Genomic DNA, 25,640 nt, shown 5'->3' on the forward strand with positions numbered 1-25,640 from the left:
AATACAGAAGCAAGTGTTTAGTCCACTTTTTACTAGAATGTTTAGGATGTCTTTCTTTTCTTATTGATTTAGAGGCATTTTTTAAAAATATTTTGCAGCTACATGTCTTTCAAATATCATTTCCAGTCTGTAGCTTATCTTCTTTATAAATTTATTTATTTATTTTAATTAGGTATATATGACAGCAGAATGCACTTTGATTCATTGTATACAATTGCAGCACAACTTTATGTTTCTATGGTTGTGCACAATGTAGTGTCACACCATATGTGCAGTCATAAATGTACCTAGGGTAATGATGTCCATCTCATTCCACCATCTTTCCTGCCCCCATGCACCATCCCCACCCTCCATTCCCTTTTCCCAATCAAAGATCCTCCATTTTTCTCATGCCTTCCCTCCCCACTATATATCAGCATCCACTTATCAGAGAGAACATTCGGCATTTGTTTTTTGGGGATTGGCTTACTTACCAGCATGATATTCTCCAACTCCATCCATTTACCTGCAAATGCCATAATTTTATTCTCTTTTAATGCTGAGTAATATTCCATTGTGTATATATACCACAATTTCTTTATCCATTCATCTATTGAAGGGCATCTAGGTTGCTTTCACAGTTTATCTTATTGTGAATTGAGATGTTATAAACATCGATATGGCTGGTTTACTATAGTATGCTAATTTTAAGTCCTTTGTATATAGTCCAAGGAGTGGGATAGGTGGGTCAAATTGTGGTTTCATTCCAAGTTTTCTAAGGAACCTCAATTCCATACTGCTTTCCAGATGTAGCTTATCTTCTTTTTTGTTACTAGTATTCTTTCATGGACAGGGATTTTTTACTTCAGGGTTTGGTTTGGTTTTTGCTTGTTTTGTCTTAAGAAATCCTTGCCTATTTCAAAAATCACAAAAAAATACTCCTCAATATTATCTTATATAAGTTGTATAGGTTTGCCCTTTACATTTAAGTCCTTGGAATTAATCTTGTGTTTGTGTCTATGTGTCTGCTGTGAAGAAATAACTTTTAGTATACACAGTCAATTGAGTATCATTCCCTGGATAGTTCTTCTCTACCATGCCCTTCTGTCATAAACATGTCAGCCCATCCATTCCATTTTGTTACCCTGAGCCAAAACCAGATTGCTTTAATTATTACAAATTTATAATAATATTAATATCTTGTACAGCACGTTTCCCTGCTTCGTTACCCTCCCGTGACACCATTTAGGCTATATCTGACCTAAACTCTCCTAAATTACACTCTAAAATTAGCTTGCAAATTTCCACAAAACACTTCGTCAAAATTCACTTATTTTTTAAATTAAAAGATAAAACTGTGTGCTTTACTGTGTGCAACATAATGTTTTGAAGTGTGTGTGCATTGTAGAATGTCCAAAGCTGCTACTTGGGATTTGATTGGACTTGTGTTGAATAGGTCACTTTGGGGAGAATCAATACCTGTTTTTTTAATTTCTCTATTCCAGAAAATGAAAGATCTCTCCTTGTAATAATATCTTTCAATAAAGTTGCACAATTATTTTAATAAATCGAATCCATATCTTAGACTTATCCCTCTCTGGATACTTTATACAACCTGTGATAATAGAAATGGTATTATTACATTTTCTATGTAAAAATGTGGTTGGTTTTTTTCATATTGGTTTTGTATTCAATAACTTTGCTGAAAAAATCTTATTAATTCTGAAAATTCCCTAGCAATTTTGAGGTTTTCTAACTTTAAAAAGTCATACCATTTGCAAAGAGTATGTAGATTTTCTTTCCAGCTCTTGAAACTTTTATTTCCTTATATTTTCTTACACCTTTCATAGGCCATCTAGTAGAAACTGTAGTTATCACTCTAACAGGCATTCTTATCTGATTACCAATTTCAAAGGGATTATTTTTAATATTTCACCATTAAATGTGTTTATTTCAGTTTTTATGATTGTTTTGTTCTTGTGAATGTTCTTTACCAAGTAAAAAAGTTCCTTTCCAATTTTAATTTGCTAAGAATTTTTAATCATGAATAGATACAGAAGTTTATTGTGGTTTTTCTATATCTATTAAGATTATATTAAAAAATCATCTTTATATAATCTTAATTATATAAATGATTTTCTCTTTTAATTCATTAATGTTGATAGATTACTGTAATTGGTTTTCAGTTATTAAAACAATCCCACAATCCTGAAATAAATCCAAGTTGCTCTTACATTGCTTATATATCACTAGATTTCATGTGCTGATAATTTATTTAGAATTGTTACTTTCACAACAAAGCTTGGATCATGAATATTTTTCTCATTCTTCTTTTGTCAAATATGATGAGATTTTTCATAAAAATGGAATTATCTTTTCCTTAAACATTTGGTAGAAGTCTCTGTTAAACCGTGAGACTTTACTGTGTGTGGAGACTTTACTCAGTTCCTTAAAGGTGATCACAACATGTAGTTACATTGTCTCTTCTTCAGTTAGTTCTCATTATTTTTTAAATGTATTGACAAAACATTATTCATATTCTCTTTGTATCTTTTTCATATTTATACAAGTTTGTAAAAACTTTAATGTTTTCCTTTCTTAATACTGATACTGGTTCATTTTGTGTTCCTTACTTCTTCAATCTTACCTGTTAAGATTTTTTTCATTTTCATTGTTAGTATTTTCAAAGGAAAAATTGTTTGACTTTGTAAAAGAAGTGTAAGTTCTTTTTCTTTTCATTATATATGTGATATTCTCTTTTACGTTTTGTTTTTATTCTCTACTCCATTTTTTCTTTGTATTTTGGTTATTCTGTATTTTCTTGGTTTTATTTTGCTTTCTTTGACCTCCTGAGAAGGATGCATACTAATATTTAGCTTTTTTACTTTTATAAACTTGTTATTTTAATCATATCATTTAACGTTTAGATACCACTTTATTTTAAACTACATGTTTTATTACATATTATTTTTATCACTTGATGAAAGTATTTTATTTATTTTTATCACTTTATAAAATATCTTATAGATTACAATAGTGTTGTAATAATAACCATGATTTTTCTTGGCTTATAGGTTATTTAGAAGGCTTTTTTTTTTTTTTTTTTTTTTTGGCTTTTTACTCTTTAAATATGTGGGGATTTTCCTTGTTCATAAAGCTAATTTCTCACTGATTTCCCATTAGTCTGAAAACATAATGTACATGATATCACTCTTTTTAAAAATCAAGATTTGCATTTTAGTTAGGCATATACTCTATTTTTGTTTGTTTTCTCTGTGTTTGAAAAAAAAAGTATATTTAATAGTTTGGAGATCTATTCCTCCATATATGTTAAAAGGTCAGGTTTGAGCATGTTTTTCAAATCTCTACCCTTACTGATTTTTATTTATTATTTTGATAACCAAGAAATCTTAAAATGTACCTAATGTGAATTTTATTTTCCTCATATCTAAAATATTTTATTTTATATATTTATAAAATTCTTGAGGGCATAAAATTTTAACTTTTTACATCATTCTAAAATACCTACATCATTATGCCATGTCTGTCTTTATCTTTATAATGTTTTCTGTTTAATAATGAACTTTGTCCACTGGTATGCTGGAAATGACCTGTAATGAGTCAAAAGAGCCAATTGAAAACATGTCTTCCCAACTCACTTATGTCATACTGGTAGCTTAAAATTAGTCATGGCAAGTATTAACACAGGAACAATGGCAAATACCGCAAATCTCACCTCATGCCCCAGCATTGGTTATTTAACATTTGCCACCAATGCTCTGACTTCATTTGATACTAGTGTTACCATACTAGATTTATTTTGATTAGTGTTTGCATGTTGTGACTTTTTTGTATACTTTTACTTTGAATCTTTTGATTTATATGAGTCTCTTAAAACAAAATACAGTTGGACTTTTAAAAATGTAGTCTGATAATCCCTGTCTTTTAACAAAAACATTTGGTCTATACACATCTAATATTGCACAGGACACATTTTCCTAAAAAGTTATTCACTGTTAATCTGAAATTTAAATTTGACTGTGCCCCATATTTTTATTTTACAAATCAGGAAACCCTGTTCCTTTCAGGCTTAATCCTAAACCTCAGGAAAAAGTGGCACAGAATCATAGCAACTAACATTGTACTAGGCCTTTCACGAAGCTCTTCGTATCCATTTTCTCATTTAATTTTCAAAACAATACAAAGCTATACAATACAAAAGTGCAAATCAAAATTATAGTGCTGGAATTATTATTATCTCCCTCTTAGGTTAGAGACCAGAAGTATATAGAGATATTTGTCCATGTGTAGAACATGGCAGAGCCACCTTCAGTGTAACCCCAGAGATGCAGGAACCCAAAATGAAGTTAACTTTGCTTTTCTGCAGGAACTGTAGTAGGTCCTACAGATCAGAAATTTACCAAGATGTACATCTGTTTCTCTTTATTCTATTCCAGTTCTGTCCACCCTGAGTATTTAGAATGCCATGCTTTTGTGGCAATATTTGCAATAAATACTATCTATGCTATTCTCTACTTAGAACTGCATCATACTCCAAGATTAAGTTCATATGAGAGCACTAAAACCAAGGGACAGTGTGTTTCAGGGTTAGTAATATCATTAACAGCACCAAGTTCCAGAAAACAGAGATGCTGAGCTAAATTAGAGCTGATCTTGATATGAATAATTCAGATATGGTAAGATTTTGATGTCCTCAAATACACAGCACCCCTAACAATCATGGACTGAAAAATACCCTGTGTTCTAGCCCCCTAACATTGATGGAAACAGAAGGAAAGTGGGTACTTGACACAAGTTATTAATGCATCCCATAAGTAAACCAACATTCCTGGACACCTACTATTATCTCATTGCACCCCAGTTTTTAAAGTCAGCTTCCTCCTGAATTTTTTGCAGATTTATTTTATAGGTTCTTGCTGTAGGTCTCTGCGAATTCCTGCTACTTGTCTTCCCCACCCACTTCCAAATCAGCTTCACAAAGCATGGGTTGGATCTACCTCCTGCTCATGAATTGCCTAATACTTTCTGGCATAAACTGTTGGTTTCTAATCTTTAAGTCAAGTTAGGCTTTAAAAGTGCTCTGAAAAATATTTTGTTCCATACATCTGTAAGGTACAATTGTACCTCATCATCCATACATCTCCGACTTACTTATAGAATTCCATTCAGTTCTCTTACCAGTAGCCAGTATACTTATTTCAACTCCATATTCTGAAATTTACAGTGATGTTACCAAAAAATGCATGTGATGGGTTAAGAATTGGGAAGCAGAAGTGATAAAAAAGATTTAAGTTAATGTAAGAATGAGATGATTAGAAGTGGCCTAATAGGGCTGATGTTCCAGCTATAAGATGTTCAGATTATTTAAGGGATAGCAAACTCAGTTGCTGGAGAAAGCACTTGTTTCTTCCAGCCAGCAAATACAAAACAGGCATCCAGGTGTGAGATCTCAGCTTTGCCAGCTAACAACTTGCCACAACTTGCTCCCATTCCAGTTTCTTATCCTGTTCACTTAAGCTCTACTGCAGCATTCATCAAACTCCATTCAGCCCTTTTCAAAGCAATACATTTTATGATTAATCACAGTTTATGAAAATATCCTACTCTCCTTATTTTCAAGACTGGCTCAAATGTGAGGGAAGATTTTATTGAGTTAGCTTATGTATTCATGTGGAAAATTTTTTATGGTCCTTTACATGTTACACTTTTTGCTAAAATTTTAAATTAAATTTAGGGCTCCGTGAGGAAGCAACATGTTGATCCTGCAGTTTCTCACCACTTCTGGCACAAACTGCATATCTTGAAGCTGTGTGTCCCCTTAGTTAAGAGGCAAAGGCATTCCCTATGTCCAGAGGTATGGTTCTGAAGCAGGTGCAGAACCCCCAAAGCTGGCAGCTGGTTGTAAGTAGACCGACTTCAGCCCATGAGCTACCTCATCAAGTGATTTAATGCCTTAAATGAAGATACCCACGTGCTACTTCATCTTCTTATCACCCTGTAACAAGTACCTCCAACATGTTTCTCTCCTTCTTTAGCTCACAGAGAGACCAGTCCACATTGAGAACACACCTCCTCTTCTCAATATGCCCTGCCCTTTGTCCCTACTAAGAGGATGGGGAATTAGCACACACTTCTGCTTTGAGGACAGTTAAGGACACAGCTCTGCTACACTGCTGCCACTCCACCTCCTGACATTGACCAGACCTGAATTGCTGGCAATTCCACCTGTTCAAAGGGCCATCTACTCTAGACACAAAAAGGCAATCTCCTTTCTTTTTCTAATTTTCATTTGTCTTCAGATTTGTTAATGCCCACTCATGAAGCTGCATGTTTCCTCAATAAACAGATTTGTACCTCTGCAAATTTCTCAGCATCTCACCTTCGGATTTGGTTCCTCTTCTTCTTCTTCTCTCTCTTTCTTTCTTTTCTTTTTTTTTTTTTTTTTTTTTTTTTTTTTTTGTAAGTGGGGTAAAAGTGAAGCTTAATACAAGTGTATATATATATATATAAAACCTAGAAATTAAGAGCTAGCAACCTTTTATTTCTTGTAATGGATTGTCATTCTAACCCCTTTCCTCCTGACACAGGTAAGTTAATGGCTAAGCCTGATTTTTGAAATGAAGACAAAGTTAATGCAACTCTTCTAATTCTTTGAGAGAAGGGAATACTGATTTGCATCCTCTGTAGGGAGTGCTGTTATTGAACAAATGCCAGTTTTGAAGGTAAGAAAGGCTGCAATGGCATAGAATTTTCAGAAGCTTCAGCGAGGGAAATGATGTAGCCATTCCTCTATGCATCATTGATAATCGGCCTGCAGGCTGACTGTTGTGAATGTTTACTTACTTCATAATTTATTAAAGGAAGTAACTGGAAGTTTTCTTAATTTCTTTTATCATTTTTTGCATCATTTATTCCAACATATTTTGATTTTCAGGCCACAGACTAGGGTTGTCATTGTGTGAGTTTATTGGGAATCGGATGTAGGAGGACAGATGGAAAAGCAACTTGGAGAAACTTCTATGTTCTCTACTTGATCATCCAGAAAACAGAGTGCTTAAAGTCCATATAACTTTCTGAAACAGCCTTGAATAAGGTGTTCAGCAATTTTGCATAATGTGTTCATACATTTTCAAGTATGTTAAGCATGATGTATATTTAATTGCCTTTGCTATCTGGAAAAAAATTTCAGGTGCATAATTGAGAATCTGGTAATGTAGGGGGAACACCAGGATATCCTGGATCACACATGAGTGGAACATTTGCATAAAGGCCACAACCCTTCATTCTTTTTAGTAAGATTAGAAAAGTTTATGCAAGATTAAATTATTTTTTTCTGAAAACTTTCAGTCACTGATTTGATCCTGAAATGTTATCCCTGTTGTCTCTATGGAGTTCTGTTCTTCAAATTGAGATTTCTGTTCTGTAGAAATTCCAGTAAGTTTTGTCTTCACTCCCATTACTTCATTCATTAAGACACTGAGGCTTTTTTCCCCCAGGAAGTCATAATGGGTTTGCTAAGTGCTTTGTATCAATGGCTGTTGCTTTCTTAGCAATGCTGTTGTGAAATCTCCATTCTCCTATTCCTCTTATATACTGTTGTCACTAAAAGTGTACAGTAACCTTATATTGTAAGCCTCTAATAGAAAACTAAAAAATATTTCTCTAGTGCTGAGGAGAGGTCCAAACAGGTTGGTAAATGCTGTATCAGTTATCAGCTTGAATATATAACCAAGAAAGAGACCAGTTCATGGGCAAAGTTAAATCTGAAATAGAAACTTTGTCATCCTTCTGTGACTGGAGGCCAAACTGTGTATAGGAAGGAAAAAATAAACTCTTTAGTGACTCTGGGGGAAAATAATGTGAACTTCAATGGTTTCTAGGATGCTAAGATCTAGTGTAAAAACAAATCTTCTGTTCATGGAATTATAAAGAGAGAAAAAGAAATCCATGCAAATTTGCTGTTAAACTAGAAAAGTTAGCGAGTATTAAATTTGTGCATTGATGTATAGAAATAACATAGTGTAAATAGGGTTTGGTACTATTAAAGGTTTCAGGCAGCCACTGGTGGTCTTTTAATCTATTCCCAACCCTCACGGTTATAGCAACCCATTCTTGTGAAGTGTCACACCAGGCTCTATGAACACATCACAAATGTTGAAATAATTTTAAAAAAGGAAACATTGAGAAATAGAAGGAAGGGTATTGTTAGCTACGCATGTGATATCAGGTGAATTCTCACTTATGTAGGCCCTTGCTTTGTTCTAGATAAGGAGGTAAAAACGGATCTTTCAAGGAGTTTTGATGTAAATATGAATTGAAAAGTAAATTCATGGTTACAGAGAATGCAATTTCAAGAGGGTGCTTTTTGTTTCTTTTATAACAGAAGGAAGAGGGCTGGGGTTGTGGCTCAGGGGTAGAACACTCGCCTCGAACGTGCGAGGCCCTGGGCTTGATCCTTAGCACCACATAAAAATATAATAGAAGGAAGAGTAATAACATGTTTGTGCACATATAAGAATAATCCAGTACAAAGAGGAAAAGTAATGATGTAAGAAAGTGCAAGAATTTCTGGAAGAATTTCCTTGAGAGTTGACCAAGGATGGATGCATAAGTAAAGGAGCTTAGATTATAGCACACACCCCTCATCAGCCACAGAGGGGAAGCAAAGTACATGAGCACTGGTACAGCCAGAGGGCAGATGTGCAAGTTCTCTTCTGGCTTACCTTGTTCTCAGTAAAATGTGAAGGACTCATCAGCTGGAAGTATACATAAGCAAGAAGGTACAGGAAATCTGAGAAAAATTGTGTTTAGTTCTCCAGGAGAGTGGGACATTGAACAGACTACAGAAAGGGAGTATGAGTTTACTTAAGATCTTAAATTTAAAGCAAATTCTAATGCTTATTTTTCTCCATCCACGCTCAGCTACAAGGATGCAGGTGAGGACTAGGCAAAGGGTTGGATATAACCATTGAGGGGCAAATAAACTCAGGGTTGTCATTATTAAGGTTTAGGTAACACTGATGTTCTTTCTCACTGAAACCCACACTTCTAATTGGTTTCCTTGATTATTTGTCTATTTATAGATGTATTGAAAGTGTCTGGGAATACAGATGTTAGCAATATGCACTTAATACATAAACCATTTTCTTTCTGTTCTTTCAATGTTCATTCACAAAAGAATTCTTTGACTAAACTTTATTTAATATATCTGTGTCCTAATCCTCTGATATTATATACCGGAGAGTAGGCAGAAATTTAAAAGGGAAATTGCAATAATGTAAGTGGGCCAGACATATAAAGCTATTTTTCATGGTCTAATGGTTTTTAAAATAAATCTAACTCATACATATATCATTAAAAACCCATTAATATTTTATAGTCATTTTTCATTTATTCACTTAATATATATATATATTCATATCTGTCGTGTACAAAACATTTTACATACTAAATAGGCACTGAGGTGAAGAGAGGAGAGAGGGCTGGGATGACAACACAGAACCTCAAGGCATTTGCAATCTAAAGAGGGAAATTCGTATTTACAACAAATTACTCAAAGCAGGAGAAAAAAGCACTACAACATCAGTTGCATGATATGTGTTCATCTAACTTACCACTGTATACCACAGTGGGCCTGAAACATAGTAAGGATTTGAGAACATTGGTGAGTCGGAAAATGCCATAGCAATATAAGCCACACTAGAGGAACATGAGGAAACATATGAATGAATTCTGCACAGGGGATCTGAGCAAGCTTAAAAGAGAAAATACTTCAGCTGGTCTTTAGCAAAAAAGTAGGAGCCCAAAAAAAATGGAAGAGAAGGACCCTCTGGTATGAAAGCCTGGACAAACATGAGCACTGCCAGTGGAAGCATAGAAGACTTCAGGACACCAGCATAGGGAAGTCTGAGGACTGAGGAGCATTTATGAAAGGTCATGCCAGATGAGCAACCCTGCAAGTGGAATGCATGGGTTGTCAGATAAAGGAGTTCTTATTGAACCTCTGCCCACCGTTAGGTCAAGGACTACCCGTGTTGTCATTCCTTTAATGTCACAGAGACTCACTCAGGGAGGTTATAATTATTCCCCATTTTATATGTATGGGAACTCAGGATGTACTTGGTGATCAAGAACATCCAAGTTATATAGAGAGAGTCAACACCCTGTGTATCACTGGTACTATTAAAATAATTTAAATAATTTGGTGACATTATATGATTTGTGTTGCTACTACTGCTTTCACAAATGATGAACATAATAAAGTTAAATTTAGAAATTAAGCACCATGAATATTATACCTTTTCCTCATCTTTGCTTAGAAGTTCTAAACATTCTGATTAATTTTCATTTTGTCTTCAACATTTTCATTCAATAATATGACTATTTTCCGAAACAATAGGTTTAAGTGTTATTTTGCTGGTATAAAATCTACTATTTCAAATAGTACAATTGCTTATTATTCCAAATACATAAAATATGTAATTTTTTCTCATACTCTTTTACTCTAGGAAACGGTTTGTGTATTTGTTTTTTCCTGAAGTTACTTTGCCCTTCTCTTCTTTTTGTAACTTCAAACTTCAACCAGAGAGTTGTAGATAGCAGCCAATTCATCATTCATGTTAGACTCAAGTTTTTCATCATCTTAGAGAAATACTTTCTGCCTCAAAATATTTTTCAGGCTTCTATTAAATATATTCCCTTTTATAGCAGGTCTTTCAACTATCAATTAACTCTTACTAAATTTTACCTATTTTTTCCAAATACTTTTCTCAAGATAAAAATATCAAACTCATGGAAATGCACCCAACAAATCTTTAAAGTTCAGTTCAATATTATTATCACTTATGTAACTCTGAAGAATAGCATCTAATCTGATTTAATTGCCTTACCCAAGTGTTTTTATTAGCTCCTATAAATATGAACTCTTTTTACCATGTTTCAATTCCTTCTTTTCCTTCTCTTTTCCTCTTTATTTTTTTCTTCAAATAAAATAAACTTTTTTGTTTATTTTATTTGAAATCCTTGAAAAATTTTTAAGTAGACTTTGTCAGTGTGGCCTGTCTTACAAACAGACTTGGACTTAGGTAATCCTAAGTCCATAACCTCAAAGATCTTGCCTGCCTCTTCTTTAGTGATGATATTGGGTAGGAGCATTGATGAAAGATTCTGATCCTAGCCCAAGCTATAGTGTCAATGCAAGGAATGCCCCATGGTTGGCTTTATGTAATAGAGAATAAGATCAGCTGAAGATCTAACATTAATGTATGTTATGGTTTGGATATGAGGTATCCCCCAAAAGCTCATGTGTGAGATGACTCAAGGAGGTTTGGAGGAGAAATGATTAAGGTTAGAGCATTAACCTAATCAGTGAATCACTCCCTGATGAGATTAACTGAGTGGTGACAGGAAGCAGGTGAGGTGGGGCTGGAGGAAGTAGTTCATTGGGGGCATGCCTTTGAGGCATATATTTTGTATCTGGTGAACAGAGTCTCTCTTGTTTCTGATTTTCATGTGAGCCACTTCCCTCCATCATACACTTCCATCATGTTGTTCTGCATCACCTCGAGCCCCTAAGGAACAGAGTCTAGTATCTATAAATTGAAACATCTGAAACCATGAGCCCCCAAATAAACTTTTCCTCCTCTACAGTTGTTCCAGTCTGGTCTTTAATCACAATAGCAAAAAAAACTGACTAAAACAATGTAACAGAAGAAACCAAAGAAAGATGGAGAATGTTTAACGTATGGTGGTGAACAGTGGTTGGAATATATGATCAACTGTTTATGGAAGTACCTATAGTTTGGTCTTTGCTGTACTGAAGAGCAGAATTAGGAAGAATAATGTGTGGAAGTTACTGGAGGGTAATTTTCAGCTAAAGACAGAATTGGCTAAGTGGAGATATTAAAAAATGGAACAGGGCACTTCCTGGAGGAGAGAGAGCCACTTGTAGAATGATCAATTTGGATTTCCTCCAGCAAGGAGATACTTAAAACTGGGTGACCATATAATTTATTTTCTAAACAAGGATACACTTAAGAGTGAAAGGATAACAGTTGAGAACAAGGATATCCAACGCAAATTAATTTACATGTTACCTTAATTCACCTTGCTCTAGACTAATTGTGAGCTCGTTGACATGTGGAGGATAGGAAAAGACTAACCATAGCTGGGAAAGGGGGACACACGGAAGCTTGTGGGGATACTGGGGCAAATCTGTGATCTTCTCATCCCCCACCCTGATAGGAGGATGAAATTAAAGCCTGATATTAAATAGAACTACAGAGTCAGCCTGTACATGAGCCAAGTGTTAAGGTCTACAGGTAACCACCTGGGGAAAATTCCAGAACAGGACCATTGTCTCCACAGCCCCAGAGGGTGGAGTATATGCTCTGCCCAAGCCAAATTATCCAGGAAGTTCTACAGAGCATAACATTTAAAAAAAAAAAAAAAAGTAAGAAGAGGACCAACACAAATGGACTAAATTAGATTGTGAGGTGACAAAGTGGAGAACAGGACCAGCATAGCAACAGAACTTCCTCCTCATATTGTTAGCATCCTGAGAAAAATGGATAAGGACAGGAGAAATGGGGAGCAATTTTCCTAAGTGTGGCCTGTGTTAAATCAGATAGGATGAAATTTTATCTGATACATATTCCTTCTATTCCAAATGGCAAAAGGTTAATTTTTTTAAATATTTATTTATTTGGCAAAATTTGATAAAGAGAAAGTATCGAAACCAAGACAATGAATAATTAGTTTCAAAGAAGGAATAGAAAATTGAGAGAGAAGAAAGTTCTTAAAATTTGTCTTAATGAACAGAACAAATACATGCAATTATTTATAATGAAAATTACACTGTGATCAGGTTAGTATTACAAAACATCTCAGAAATCTGACTGCTCACATTGTGCCAGTCACCAAACAAAAAGTTAATTTTTACTATTATAACACTATTGTAATCTGTAACGTATTTTAGAAGGTTATTAACCTGCATAAACATAAATTTACACTTACTGACTGCAGCAGGCACTAACATCTGGGACCCAGTTCCTAGTCCTCTTTTTGCACTTTATCCTCATGCTGAATGGGCACCTTTCACTTTGCCATGCCACCAATTTGACTCAGGAAAAACTGACTCCACCCCCACAGTAACAAGGAACCAGTTCAAGTAATCTCAGTTCCCTGCCCTGCGATTGCTCAGCTCAAACCAACAGCATCACATACTCTCATCAGCTGTTCTTGGGGCATAAGTCAGACACATGTAATAGAAAAGCTATCTTTCAGCATGAACAAGGGCAAGAGTATTGCCCCAGTTGCTGTTAGCCACCATTAAAGGAACTTGATGGAATACCGCCTGTGAATAAGGTCACCACCTGAGGGGCAGAATCCAAGGAAGTGCAGAATGCCAGAGCCAGAGCTCCGTTTTCACCAGGTGTTCCCTACCTGCAGCTTCCCTTTGGGTGTGATAATAACTTCCCGGGTTAAGCCATTTTGAGATGGATTATCTTGACTCCAGCTGGAAGCATCTGGAAGCATCCTTATGGATCCATAAAACAGTGGTTGCCAAACATGTCTGCATATTGAAATTACTTGAGGATCTTCAAAAATTGCTGATGCCTGTATTCTACCCAGGAATTATGATTTATTTGTCTAGTGTGGAGTTGATAGAGCCAATTAATCTCTAAACTTCCTTTCTTCCTGGGGATTCTTGCCTAAAAAAAAAAAAAAAATAGCACTGCCCAAGACTCTGAGATCCTTCAAAGTGACAGAGAATACATGTTCCCACCAGGCCTCTCTACCCCCCATAATGAAGGAGAGACTTTTACTCTTTGTAACAACATTTGAATTGCTTTCCAGCTGACCTGCTTGAATTTCTGCTTGATTGTCTCATCTGTATCACATTTCAGAAGATGTGTTAAAGAGCCTCCCCTAGTTAAAATGGTAATATGTATCTCCATAAACCAGGTGCTTTGGAGTATCAAGGGGCCAGACTGAATGGCCATTGTCCATAGAAGCTTCCTTTCTTAATTGGTAGAGTTAGTAAAAAGGAAGAAATTAAATGCCAGAGAAGGAATCGAGACTTCATTATACTGTAAACATGCTCTGCCTCCTGTGAGCCTGTGTATCCTGCTACATGATACACTGAGAAAAATAATATTTATGTAAATAGTAAAGCTTTTGTGAGAATGGTACAAAATAAAACATGTGGAAGAATTTAAAATTAAAAAGTGCTCAGGAATGTAAGCTATTCAGTATAAGGGGTCCAAAAAGTTAAAAATGAAATCTAGTTCTAACCTTAATAGACACAGCAGTGCCTGCACCATGAAATAGCTTAGGCAGTTACATTTGCCACCAGATCCTCTTTCTGACCTCCCCTTCATCCTTCTTCTCACCACCCTTATAAAAAAGCAAGCTTTCTCTGTAAAGTACCTTTAAGACTCATCCTTGCCCCAAATAATTTTCAACCTGTTTGCCACACTCTGCACCCTGTCATTTAGAAATCCTAGGCTGCCACTAATCGGCAGGAAGTTTATTTGGTTGTATTTTTTTCTCCTAGGTTTTTAGAAGCACTCCATTTCCTCCCTAAGAGTATACCTCTGGGTACCACAATGATCCATCATTCCCCACTTGAATTATAATGTCTATCGAAAGAAGAATCTCTTGGGAGTCTTGAGTGCTAAGTGAGGAATGATTTTCAGAGAGATGTGTGGGAAATGGTTTCAATATTTGGCAGTTCCTAAAGGCAAGATGATTTGAGATGTTGGCTTTTATAAATAAAAAAAAATACTTGATCAGCTCATTATGTTATTCTCTTATTTCTGAAAATATCTTGTCCTAGGAATATTATAGTTGGCAGGTGCACCAAAGTAGGTATTTTATAAGCCAAAGCATTATGATTTTTAGCATATTTCATTCATTTGTCCATGTATGTCACATAAAACACATAAATGCATATATTCACCAGGAAATAATCTTTCTCTTACAGATATCTCCATTAGATTATACAATTCTGAAACTAAAGACATAGACAATGCCCCAAGAATCGAAACAGCTGAAAATACTGCAAAAATGTACAAAGTGTCAACCATGAGACGAATATTCGATTTGGCAAAACTTCGAACAAAAAGATCAGCATTTTTCCCAACTGGGGTTAATGTCTGTCCACAGGAATCCATGAAACAGATTTTAGCCAGTCTTCAAGCTTATTATAGATTGAGAGGTAAGGAAAAAGCTGAAACCTGTTTAGGCTTTTTTTCTCTCTTCATCTCTTTTATTTCATTCATCTGTAGGTTGTCTTTACCCAAAGCTTCCTGAGACTCTCATTTAGCCACAAGAGGAAAAAAAAAAAGCAGCCCACTAATCTGATACTAATGAATAATAAACATCCAAAACTATGGTGGGTATCATCTCTTGTGATTTAAAACAATGTCCTGTGCAACTTGAGATCATAATGGCACTTGACAAGTCATAGAGAGCCTTGATATACAGATTTTACCTCTTTGTTTTACTTTTGCTGAAGCCAATATTGAATTTTAATATTGTTCTTATGAAGTGAAAAGTACAGAATGATTGCAACACCAGATATCTGAGCAAGTTGAATTATGACTTAAGATTTCATTTTTCAAAAGCAACATTTCAATCCAGATCTCTCCTCTCCTCTCCTCTCCTCTCCTCTCTCTCTCTCTCTCTCCCCCCCTCCCTCCCTCCCCTTAACAAGCCTGCTATTTATTGCAAATCCAGGAAAAAAAAACTTCTAATTTTTGGAAACCTGGAGGCAGGTTGGAGTGTGTAGGGGAAACAGTTAATTAAGAGTGACTGCCAAGACATAATGCAGGGTATGACCAGCTCCCAGCAGAGGCACAGTGCAGCTTCTACCCCATGACAGCTTAACAGGATTCTTCCTGCATTCCCACAAGTCATTAAGGGGTTAAATCCCATCACAGCCATCCGTGACTAGTTTTTTTTTTATTTATTTATTTGTATACCATAGATGAAAAAAGAAAGTCCCAGAGCTGCTTCTTTAAAATAAAAAATAATTTTTCTCTAGCTGCTATTCACTTCTCTGGGTAGCCACAAACAACACAAAGGACCTATCTCTGTGAAGCCTAAGTTCAACTCATCTTATACATGGAAATTAAGGAGATTATATTACAGATTTCCCACCCTAATCATTCTAGATGCTTGAACCTATTCCAAAATACAGAGCCTTCTTGCTCTACTTAAAGCCCATTCAGTAGAGCAAGCTGGCTCAATTCTAGCCTATGATATGTTGTGTATTTTGACGACTGAAAACTTACATCATTATACTAACATCCAAAAAGGTCTTAGAAGTCTACATCTACAGGAGGGAGATTTGTGTGTGTGGTACTGGGGATTGAATTCAGGAGTTCTCTACCAGTGAGATTCATTACATTCCCAGACCTTCTTTTTTTTTTTTTTTTTTTTTTAATTTTGAGACAGGGTCTCTCTAAGTTGCTGAGACTGACCTCAAATATGCAATTCTCCTGCCTTAGTCTCCTGATATACTGGGATTACAAGTGAATCCTACCACATCTGGCTGTCTGTATCTATAAAACATGCACAGGGTTAAATTAATCTGAGGAGTTCTTATTGTATTTTGGAGGCATACTCAACTAAGAATTTCAAAAAAAAAAATCAAGCCTTATAATTCCTCATATGTCCCATTTTATGTGGAATTAAAAAGATTTGTTTTCTGATAGAAACCACATCCATAGAAAATTGAAAAGTACTGGGTTATAGTCAGGAGAACTCCAGTTGTAGGAAAGAAGTACTCTATATAAATATTCTGAGGTCCTGGCATAGCATCTTACCAAAGCGGTTTTTCAATAAATACTTCTTGATGATACAGAAGGCAAATATCCCATTCATTGAAAATGAAAAAAGAAAAGACAGAGAGAGAGAAACACATAAATTATTCATTTTGAATGTGCCTATATATAGACAGATAATGACACTGGTAATTTATGTAGTATTCACAAATTGAAGCATAAACATACAAATATATAGTTTTTTATCACAGTGAACATGAACACTATTGCTAACTATTTTCTTGTAACTTGTAACTCTTTACAACACTCACAAACAGGATTCACTGCAAGTATTTGAAGAATAGACTATTTATTGCTGCAACCTAATTTTTAGTCCTGAATTTTTATTCTTATCTCTATTCTTGATTAGGTTTGCCTCTTTCATTCTTGTTTCCCTGGATGAAACAAACCACTGTTTTTCTCCCCACAGCAATGACAGTCCATTATCTTTATAGCTGTCCCTGGGTGACATTAAATTTTACTATTCATCAGCGTGGATTTCTTAAGTCTAACAAATTGGTTCACAAAGAAACAAGAAATAAGACCTAGCTACAGTGTTCCTTTGATGGAGTAACCCACTTACCGATCTCATCACCGCTTTTATAAAATTATCTGTTGACATCTTTCAAACTCAGGGGAGAAAGCTCACTATTCCTAAATCAAATGGAATATTGAGCTATTTCTTTTCCCAATGCTTAAAGCAACACAAGGGAAAATGCTCTGAGCTCACGCTCATCCCAAAGCACAAATAAAAAAGGGAAGTTTGTTTCTGGCCCTCTCCAGGCTGAGCTCTGTGCTCTTCCCCATCCAAGCATCCAAGCTCCCTGCTTTATAGTTGTGTCCCCTCTGACCCCCACCACACTCACTCCAGGCTTCCCTGTCTTTCCTATCTCCACTCTCCCTGCATTCCAATATCAAAAGCTAGATTTTTCTTCCTCGGTGACATGTAACCTAGAGTGGATGAAAGATGGGAAGGATCTTTCTACACCAAGCATTGTCCACAGATCAGCAGCAGCTGAGAACTTGTTAGAAATGTAGATTCTCATATCCCACTCCAGACCTACTGTCATAGTCTGCATTTTAATAAGATCCCTGGGTCATCTGTTTACACCTCAAAGTTCTGTAGAGGCACTGATCTGGAAAACATCTAGAGACGTTTCAGATGAGATCTGAAGAAGTAAATTGGCATGATCAGGGGCACAGTTGGCAGAAGAACATGGGTAGGACCCAACATCCTGATTCCCATTCCAGTGTGTGTTCCCAATGAATGTGTACCCAGCCCCATTCGATGTTTAACAAATAGAAGCATAAGCATACAAATCACAGTAAACATGAACACTACTACTAACTATTCACAATTGGGAAGAATTAGATGAGACTAATGGTGTGAAAATGCTTTTTTAGTCCTAAATTTTTCACACCATTGGTCTCATATTCTTCTTCCCAGTTGTGAATAACCATCTGCAGGGCTGAACTTCCCATTATAGACAGCCACACTGGCCTCCAGAGCCTGTGTTTCCTGGGGTGCTGCCTACACATTAAAGAGCAGAGAGATAGGGCCTCTGTGGTCAGATTTCAGGCCTAGGCCAAGACTGGGGATCACAGATCAACTCTAGTCAAGGGTCAACATACCATGCAGGCAGTGATAGTTTTTTTCATATATCATTGTATCTCTGGCACTTAGATGGGTTTTGACCTAAACTAGCAGGTATACTGGGGGAAAAAATGGAAGGGCAAAATAGAGTCCCCAGAAAGAGTATGGCGTATGTAGGAGAGAAGGGTAGTGAAGGCAGTTGACTTGCTCAAGCTGAACAAATAACTCTCAGAGTTTGGATAAATCTGAAAAAAAAAAAAAATGCAAGTCTTGTTTCTCTCATGACTGGCATGTAGACCCTTGAGTAGAAATGAAGGCTCAAGAACCATGTGATGGCTGGTACTGAAAAAGACATTGAAACTGATCCCTGATCCTTGCCTGACAAGAGAGAGGTCATAATCACAAAAAGTGGGTTCTCCAGGGGGAAGCTACTTTTTTGCTCCCATGAATGTTGATCCTGCCATTTGGGAAACTAGATGGCACATTTGAGTTGGTAGGACTGCACCCTCTAGGGGAATTACTAATTTAAAAATTAGTTACCTTAAAGGTTCTTATCTGGTTTCTATTGGTAAATGACTTGAGCTTCTACTGATCTGGAATTCCCTTTGCCTTTTAAAACAGAAAGCTTGGGAAAATCCAGACATAGAATAAGTTGGGAGGAAGGAGATAAAGCAATAAAAGCAAGAGTCTCCAAACTGTCCTCTTACCTTGCTCCTCCCCACCACCCCTTTCCTCAGCACAGCAGTCAACTAGTCTTAGTTAGAAAGTCAGATGATGTCAGCCTCTGCCCCAAAGGTTTCAACTGCTTCCCATCCTCCAGAGGTAAAAATCCACTTATACAATTGCTTTTATAATAGGAGACTTCTGTATTGATTACTAACTTAACTCCTCAAAACAATTTAACATTTTATTCCCCTTTGTACATTTTTCAGTTGATCCCCTTGCAAAGTTTTTCATCATAAGTTTAAATAACTAGAAATGTTGTAACTTTCGATATTTAAAATAAAACAAGAACTGGCTGGGCTTGGTGGTGGATGCCTGTAATCCAGGTGGCTCAGGAGGCTGAGGCAGGATGATAGTGAGTTCAAAGTCAGCCTCAGCAATGGTGAGACACTAAGCAACTCAGTGAGACAAAAATACAAAATAGGGCTGGGGGCGGTGGGGCTCAGTAGTTGAGTGCCCCTAAGTTCAATCCTTGGTCCAAAATAAATAAATAAATACAACAAGAACTGGATCATTCTTACATATCCAGTGGAATCTACTACATCCACTGAATACTCTTATTGAACCATCGAATTCTTTCAACAAATACATAAACAAACTCTTCTTAAGAGAAGGAAATGTTACATGGTCCCCTTTTCACCACATTTCTATTTTACCACCCCCCTAACAGTCTTATTTCAATGTAACTTATGTTGTGCTTTAAAATGTTATTGATTGCTCCAAATACTTCTCTGTAAAAAAAAAAAGGAAAAAGTATAAACATTGAAATTACATATTTTTATTTCCCCTGAATCTAGGGTTTATGTCTAAAATAAAATTTTCTGGATTCAGTTGCATTTCTAGTAATCTTTAACATGTAACTGGTTAAAACAAAATATAAAAATTAGACAAATTTCTTTATAATTTTATTGACAGATGGATGTAGGGTGAGATAAAGGTTTTGTAGTTGTTTATGTTTATAAATACAAAAGTATAAATGCCAAATTACAAAGCTTTGGAAGGATCCAGTATAAATGACAGTTCTGTAGCTTAAGCTACCTTAGTGTCTATCTCTAGATTGATGATGTTGCTTTGGTTTTCTATTAGTCATTATTTATATTGTGCCTTTTAAGATTAGATAGAGTTTAGCATAAATTTTATTCCTATTATTTTACTTAATTTCACTTAAGTGCTAAGAAAACTTGCTCACATAAATAAATAGAGGGGAACAAAGTTTTATTATAATATCATTATTTCTTTAATTCCTTTGGCATTATATATCAATAATACATCATGATCTGTCATCATTATTCTTAATGATCTATCCAGCTGTCAACTCCCTTAGGACTCCTAATTTGTTGAAAGCAAAGAATCAGAAATCACCTGAGTGGTCAAAATGTGTCATTCTGTATCTAAGTTCACTCCTTTTCTCAGTTTCAGTGCCATTATTTAAAACCATACATTCCTATGGTAACCTAGAGGTACTGAACCCCGATAAGAGTAGGAAAGGATGAATGAGAGGGAGGATTGTGACCAAAAGGGAACTGAAAAAAAAGAGAGATATGTCCTTTTAGGAAAGCATGCACAGGGAACATGAGGCCTGGAAATTGACTCTTTTTTAAACTTCCATTTGTCTGTTCATCCCTTGGAAAGACTTCTAGTATAGCCAGGGTAACTACCTCAGTTTGGAGACAACTGGTTTCCAAGGCCCTATACAATCTGTAACCCCCTTTCCATATCTTCTTCCAGTCCTCATCCTCCATTATTCTGTGATGCTCTAGCCACACTGACAGACCAGCTCTGCAGAATGGTGACAGCACTGAGCCTGGGTTGGGGGAGTGCTTTCTCTTCCAAATGCTCAAAAGTCACCTTTATAGTGAGGTCTTCCTCATCCACCCTATTTGACATTGCAGCCTTACTTGCATTTGCACATGCATGCTTGTGCATGTGCACGCACACACAGGCACACACTACATTCCTTATATTCTTTTTTCTCCCATAGCACATAGAAAGGCTCTAACAAATATTTTGTTAAATGAATTAATTTCTATGGGCTATAAATTAGTGTGTCAATATAAACCATAAAAGAATTTTCCATATCATGAGATTATGCTTTGGGGGAAGGGTTTTCTTCTTTAAATGTGGCCATTTTCCACCCCCTAATGGCTCTGTGTTGCAGTGTGTCAGGAAGTGGTGTGGGAAGCATACAGGATCTTCCTGGATCGCATCCCTGACACTGAGGAGTACCAGGACTGGGTTAGCATCTGCCAGCAGGAGACCTTCTGCCTCTTTGACATTGGGAAAAACTTCAGCAACTCACAGGAGCACCTGGATCTTCTTCAGCAGGTAAACCTAACCACTTTGTGGGTATCTAGAACTCTGCCCCTTGCCCTGCAACCCTGGATCCTTTTGAATTGGTTTCCACAGCACAAGCAGCAGTGGAAAAATTCTTGGAGGTATCTGATAAGACCAATAGGAATTTTATTCCTGCAAAATAATGTTGTACAGGCAGGTTGAAGTGTAGATGAAGGGAGAAAAGAATGAAAATAGACTTTAGCTCTTTAGTTGGCATTATCTCCTGGTAAAATTACTTTTTATCTTCTTTGCAGAGAATAAAACAGAGAAGCTTCCCTGAGAGGTAAGTACCCAAAATAGAGTTCAGCATGCTCCTGACTTTCAAAAGATCATATAATGGAGTGACACTAAGCTATTGTACCTTTATGATTTTTATATCAGCCACCAAGATCTGTGTAGGTTATTCTGACAATTTATGCCTACATTGTACTGAAGATAAATTAGTATATAAAAGGGAAATTGTTGAACCTTATAGATTGAGATAGATATTTGTGTAGGAATTCATCACTATCTGATAAATATCATGAATATTTTCATTTATAAGATATAGAGCAATTAAAAGTATTTATAAAATATAGAGCAATTAAAATAGTTTGATTTTTAGAATTTATAGTAAACTATTGGTTACATCAGGAAAATATTTAATACAATCAGAGAGCAACCTGAATTTTGAACACTCACTTGGTATTCTGTAAAGTGTTAGTATTTCTCAAACTAAATTACTGAAGCACTGAGCTCTATCCTCAACAAGAACTGAATATCAAATAAGAAAATTGAAATGAAAAAAAAAAAGAAAAAGAAAGCACATTATATAAAATGATTAAAGAAGAGAGGTGTTATTGCCACAATCTAAACTCAAAAATTACATACCGTTTATAACATTTAGAAATCTAAATCTGAAGGTAACACTATAAGAGAAACACAAATTGGGCAATATGAATTAATAGAAATTCTTTATATTATGTTTCACATTTGTTGCTTTGTTTCTATTCTCTTTGCCACATACCTGATTCAGAATCTTACTAATTTACTCTGTGAACATCAAATCTTATCTCCCTAAGTTATGCCCCTTCCTCCAACACCTTCTCCTCTTTAACTGCTGCTAGATTGATAAATCTGGAATGTTCCTTTTTTCATGTTGAGCCCTGTTCAATGGCATTCAAAAGATTCTCACACCTGCCCCTTGCCCTTCTGAATATCCCACTCCCCATCTTCTCCACACACGTCTGTGCACAGGAGGCTTTTGGTTAGACCAGCCAGGGGGAGGAAGAAACCAGAGGGAGAGAAGAGAATGAGGTCATGAATTTAGCAGCAGGGCACATGCATGCCTGTACAACACACACACACACACACACACACACAATAACACACATGCACCTGCCAAGTCTCTGAGGGCTCTTGAACTCCTTCAACTTCAGCTCAGTTCTGGTCAGGCAGGTCTTTCCACAGAGCCTTCTCTTTGTCTGGTTCCTGGTATCCTCTCACCCCTCCTGGCCTTGGGAAGGTTTAAGCATCCCATAGTTGCTAGCCCCAGGGTATCACACTGTCTCTTATGGATGCTGTATATTTTTTCCACAATAATCCTTAGTGAGTTGTTTACTCCCAGGCCTTTCACTGCAGCAGAGGTCAAACTAATTAATTAAGAAGTTTCACCTCTGACCTTTGCAACTTAACTCACATTACCTGTGATTACACTGCAGTCCCCAAGCCACTTCCTCACTGCACACATCATGGGCTGTTCATCTGGGCTGTGACCCCAGACCTTTCCCTGTTGCTTAGAAGAACCCTCCTTCTTCACTCCACCTATGCAAAACCTACTCTCTTTCAATTCCAGGTAGACCCCAACCTCCCTATGATACCTGAACAGCCTACCTGAGCCTGCAGCTGTATCTCCCTGTACTGGACTTTGTACTCTGTGCTTAAATTTTCACTTAGCATTTCCTTGCTTCATCCCATTTCCCTGTGAGAGTAAAAACTCCTTAAGGGGAGGAAACATTTTACACTTCTAAGTGCAAAGTTCTCACATAGGTTGCTAATCGGTTATATCTGGTGAGCCACTCTTTTACAGATTTTGGTAAGTTATTGGAAGGGAAATATATGACTTAAGAAAGTCTTAGTACTAGAATCTGAACTTTATTTGCAAGACAGAGAGATTGACTCCTCTAATTTAAATATAAAATGATAACTTACTGACTCCTTTATTTTAAAAAAAAAAAAATGAAAGCAAAGCAGAGACTACCCATGAGAAAAAAAAATCAACAGAATATACCAAGTCTGGATAGAGAAACATTAAAAATTATAAGAAACATTAGCCCAAGGCAGAAAGAGAAAGAAACAGAATCCCTCCATCCATTCCTACGCCTGCCAACATTGCTGGAGAGGAGCAAAAGACAAACACTTTATATTAGTGGCAGTCACCAAGTAGGAAAAAAGAGAGAAAAAAGAAAAGGGATAAATTTCTCTTTTATTTCAAACCTTTCCAAGAAGAAAAAAGAGAAATTTTTCTCATCTGACTAGCCCATAAATCTGCCACTTCAGATGACTTTGAAATAAAAGCCAGTGGAAGAAACGAGTGGCCCAGTTTCCCAAGCTATAGCTCCTAGGTGACAGTACAGGTTGAGAGCTTAGTGGCAAAATCACACCTAATCATAAGTGATAAAGAAACTAGCATCCTGCATAGAGTCCTGCACAGAGTGGGCTGTTGATTTGTAACTAGTACAACAGCTAACACTGTTATAAATCGCTCTTTTGTCATTTTTTTTTTCACAGAAAAGTAAAACAAAGACACTAAAGTAATAATAGGAGGCAGGAGATCTAACTATAAAGATCTATAAAGTTAAAATGAAAGAAAAAATTTTGTCTAAATATATACACTATAATATTTAATATAGTGAGGATTAATTTAAACATGAGCTACATAAAAACTATTTACTATTTTATAAAACCAAAAAAAAAAAACAGCAAGAATAGCTAGTTGGAATTTCCAGTATGGTCTAAACTTATATTTGGACTGTGTACACCAATATCACCATCCATTGTTATTGGTCAGAGCACATGCAGGGATGATTGGTGATATTTTGTATATTACACTTATTAGCACTTTGGAAAATTTGGGTATGGCAGAAATATGTAGGTGGTACTGGGGGCTCTGACCATCCCAGATGATTTTCTAACAACAGAATATCTAACCATTTCTTTTATTCTTCCCATCACGATGAACCACAGAAAATTAGATCAAATACATTTTACTAACACAGACACAATCCCTTGGGATCTAACAGCTTATAGAAATAAATCTTTCAGCAAGTTTCAAAAGATACAACTACAATTACTCCTTTCCAGATAAATCTTGCTAAACTGTACCCACATTAGATATGTAAACAGCTCTACCACCACGACCTTTAACCTGCCCTGGAATATCTTCCATGTGGCCATCCATGGTACAGCAACCAACTTCCAAATCCCCAGTTGGTACCACTGTAGCAATTGGTGGGTCCAGAATACATATTTAATACACCTTTATTATCCAAAAACCTAAATCTTTCCCATTACTGTAACCTCAAGAGTTACTTTATTAGGTAAGTAAATGTAATACTACCTTGATTGGCTGGTTTGAGGATCTGAGATTTTAGGAAGAATATTCCAGTCACAGATCATGTCATCTCTTACCTTTGAGGTCAAGGACACAAAGAGGCTATATAACATCAGGCCCCTTGAACCAGTTTTGCCTACTATGGAAATACCCCCACCCCCAAGATCAGACAAAGCCAAGATACTTATAGAGAAACTTGCCATCAGACATAACCATTTTGGGGGCAGGGTAGTTAAGTTTTTCTTCAATGGGAAGTTATTTGAATAACACTTTTGTGATTTTTTAAAAAGGTTACATACATTTTTAAAGTGTGATTTTTTTTTCTCTATTTATTTGGATCTATTCAGCATAGGCAAATTTGTAGGTTCCCTATTGTCATCAAATTCTTTTCATCACTTTTTCTTTCTATTGTGCTAATAGAAAAGATGAACTGTCTATAGAGAAGACATTAGCAGACCCTGATGAGACTGCTGTGTTTTCAACAGGTAAGCTCAGAGCTCATTTCATCTGCTTCTGAACCTTGATTTAAATAATCACGAAAGCATGTTATTTATAAAGGAATCCTTAC

General features: G+C 36.1%; 1 protein-coding gene across 2 annotated transcripts in view; it reads left to right on the forward strand.

Moving 5' to 3' along the window:
* The window catches only part of Impg1 (interphotoreceptor matrix proteoglycan 1), a 144,048-nt gene that overhangs the window by 15,107 nt on the left and 103,301 nt on the right, over positions 1–25,640 (forward strand). Inside the window, exons 2-5 of one of the 2 annotated variants that reach the window (XM_027928410.2) lie at positions 14,987–15,220; positions 21,305–21,471; positions 21,735–21,763; positions 25,493–25,557. In XM_027928410.2, coding sequence (XP_027784211.2) covers positions 14,987–15,220; positions 21,305–21,471; positions 21,735–21,763; positions 25,493–25,557 — 495 coding nt within the window. The remainder of the gene's footprint in view (positions 1–14,986; positions 15,221–21,304; positions 21,472–21,734; positions 21,764–25,492; positions 25,558–25,640) is intronic. The other variant, XM_027928411.2, reaches the window with a different exon arrangement.

Source organism: Marmota flaviventris, chromosome 6 (genome assembly GCF_047511675.1).
Source record: "Marmota flaviventris isolate mMarFla1 chromosome 6, mMarFla1.hap1, whole genome shotgun sequence".
Lineage (NCBI taxonomy): Eukaryota > Metazoa > Chordata > Mammalia > Rodentia > Sciuridae > Marmota > Marmota flaviventris.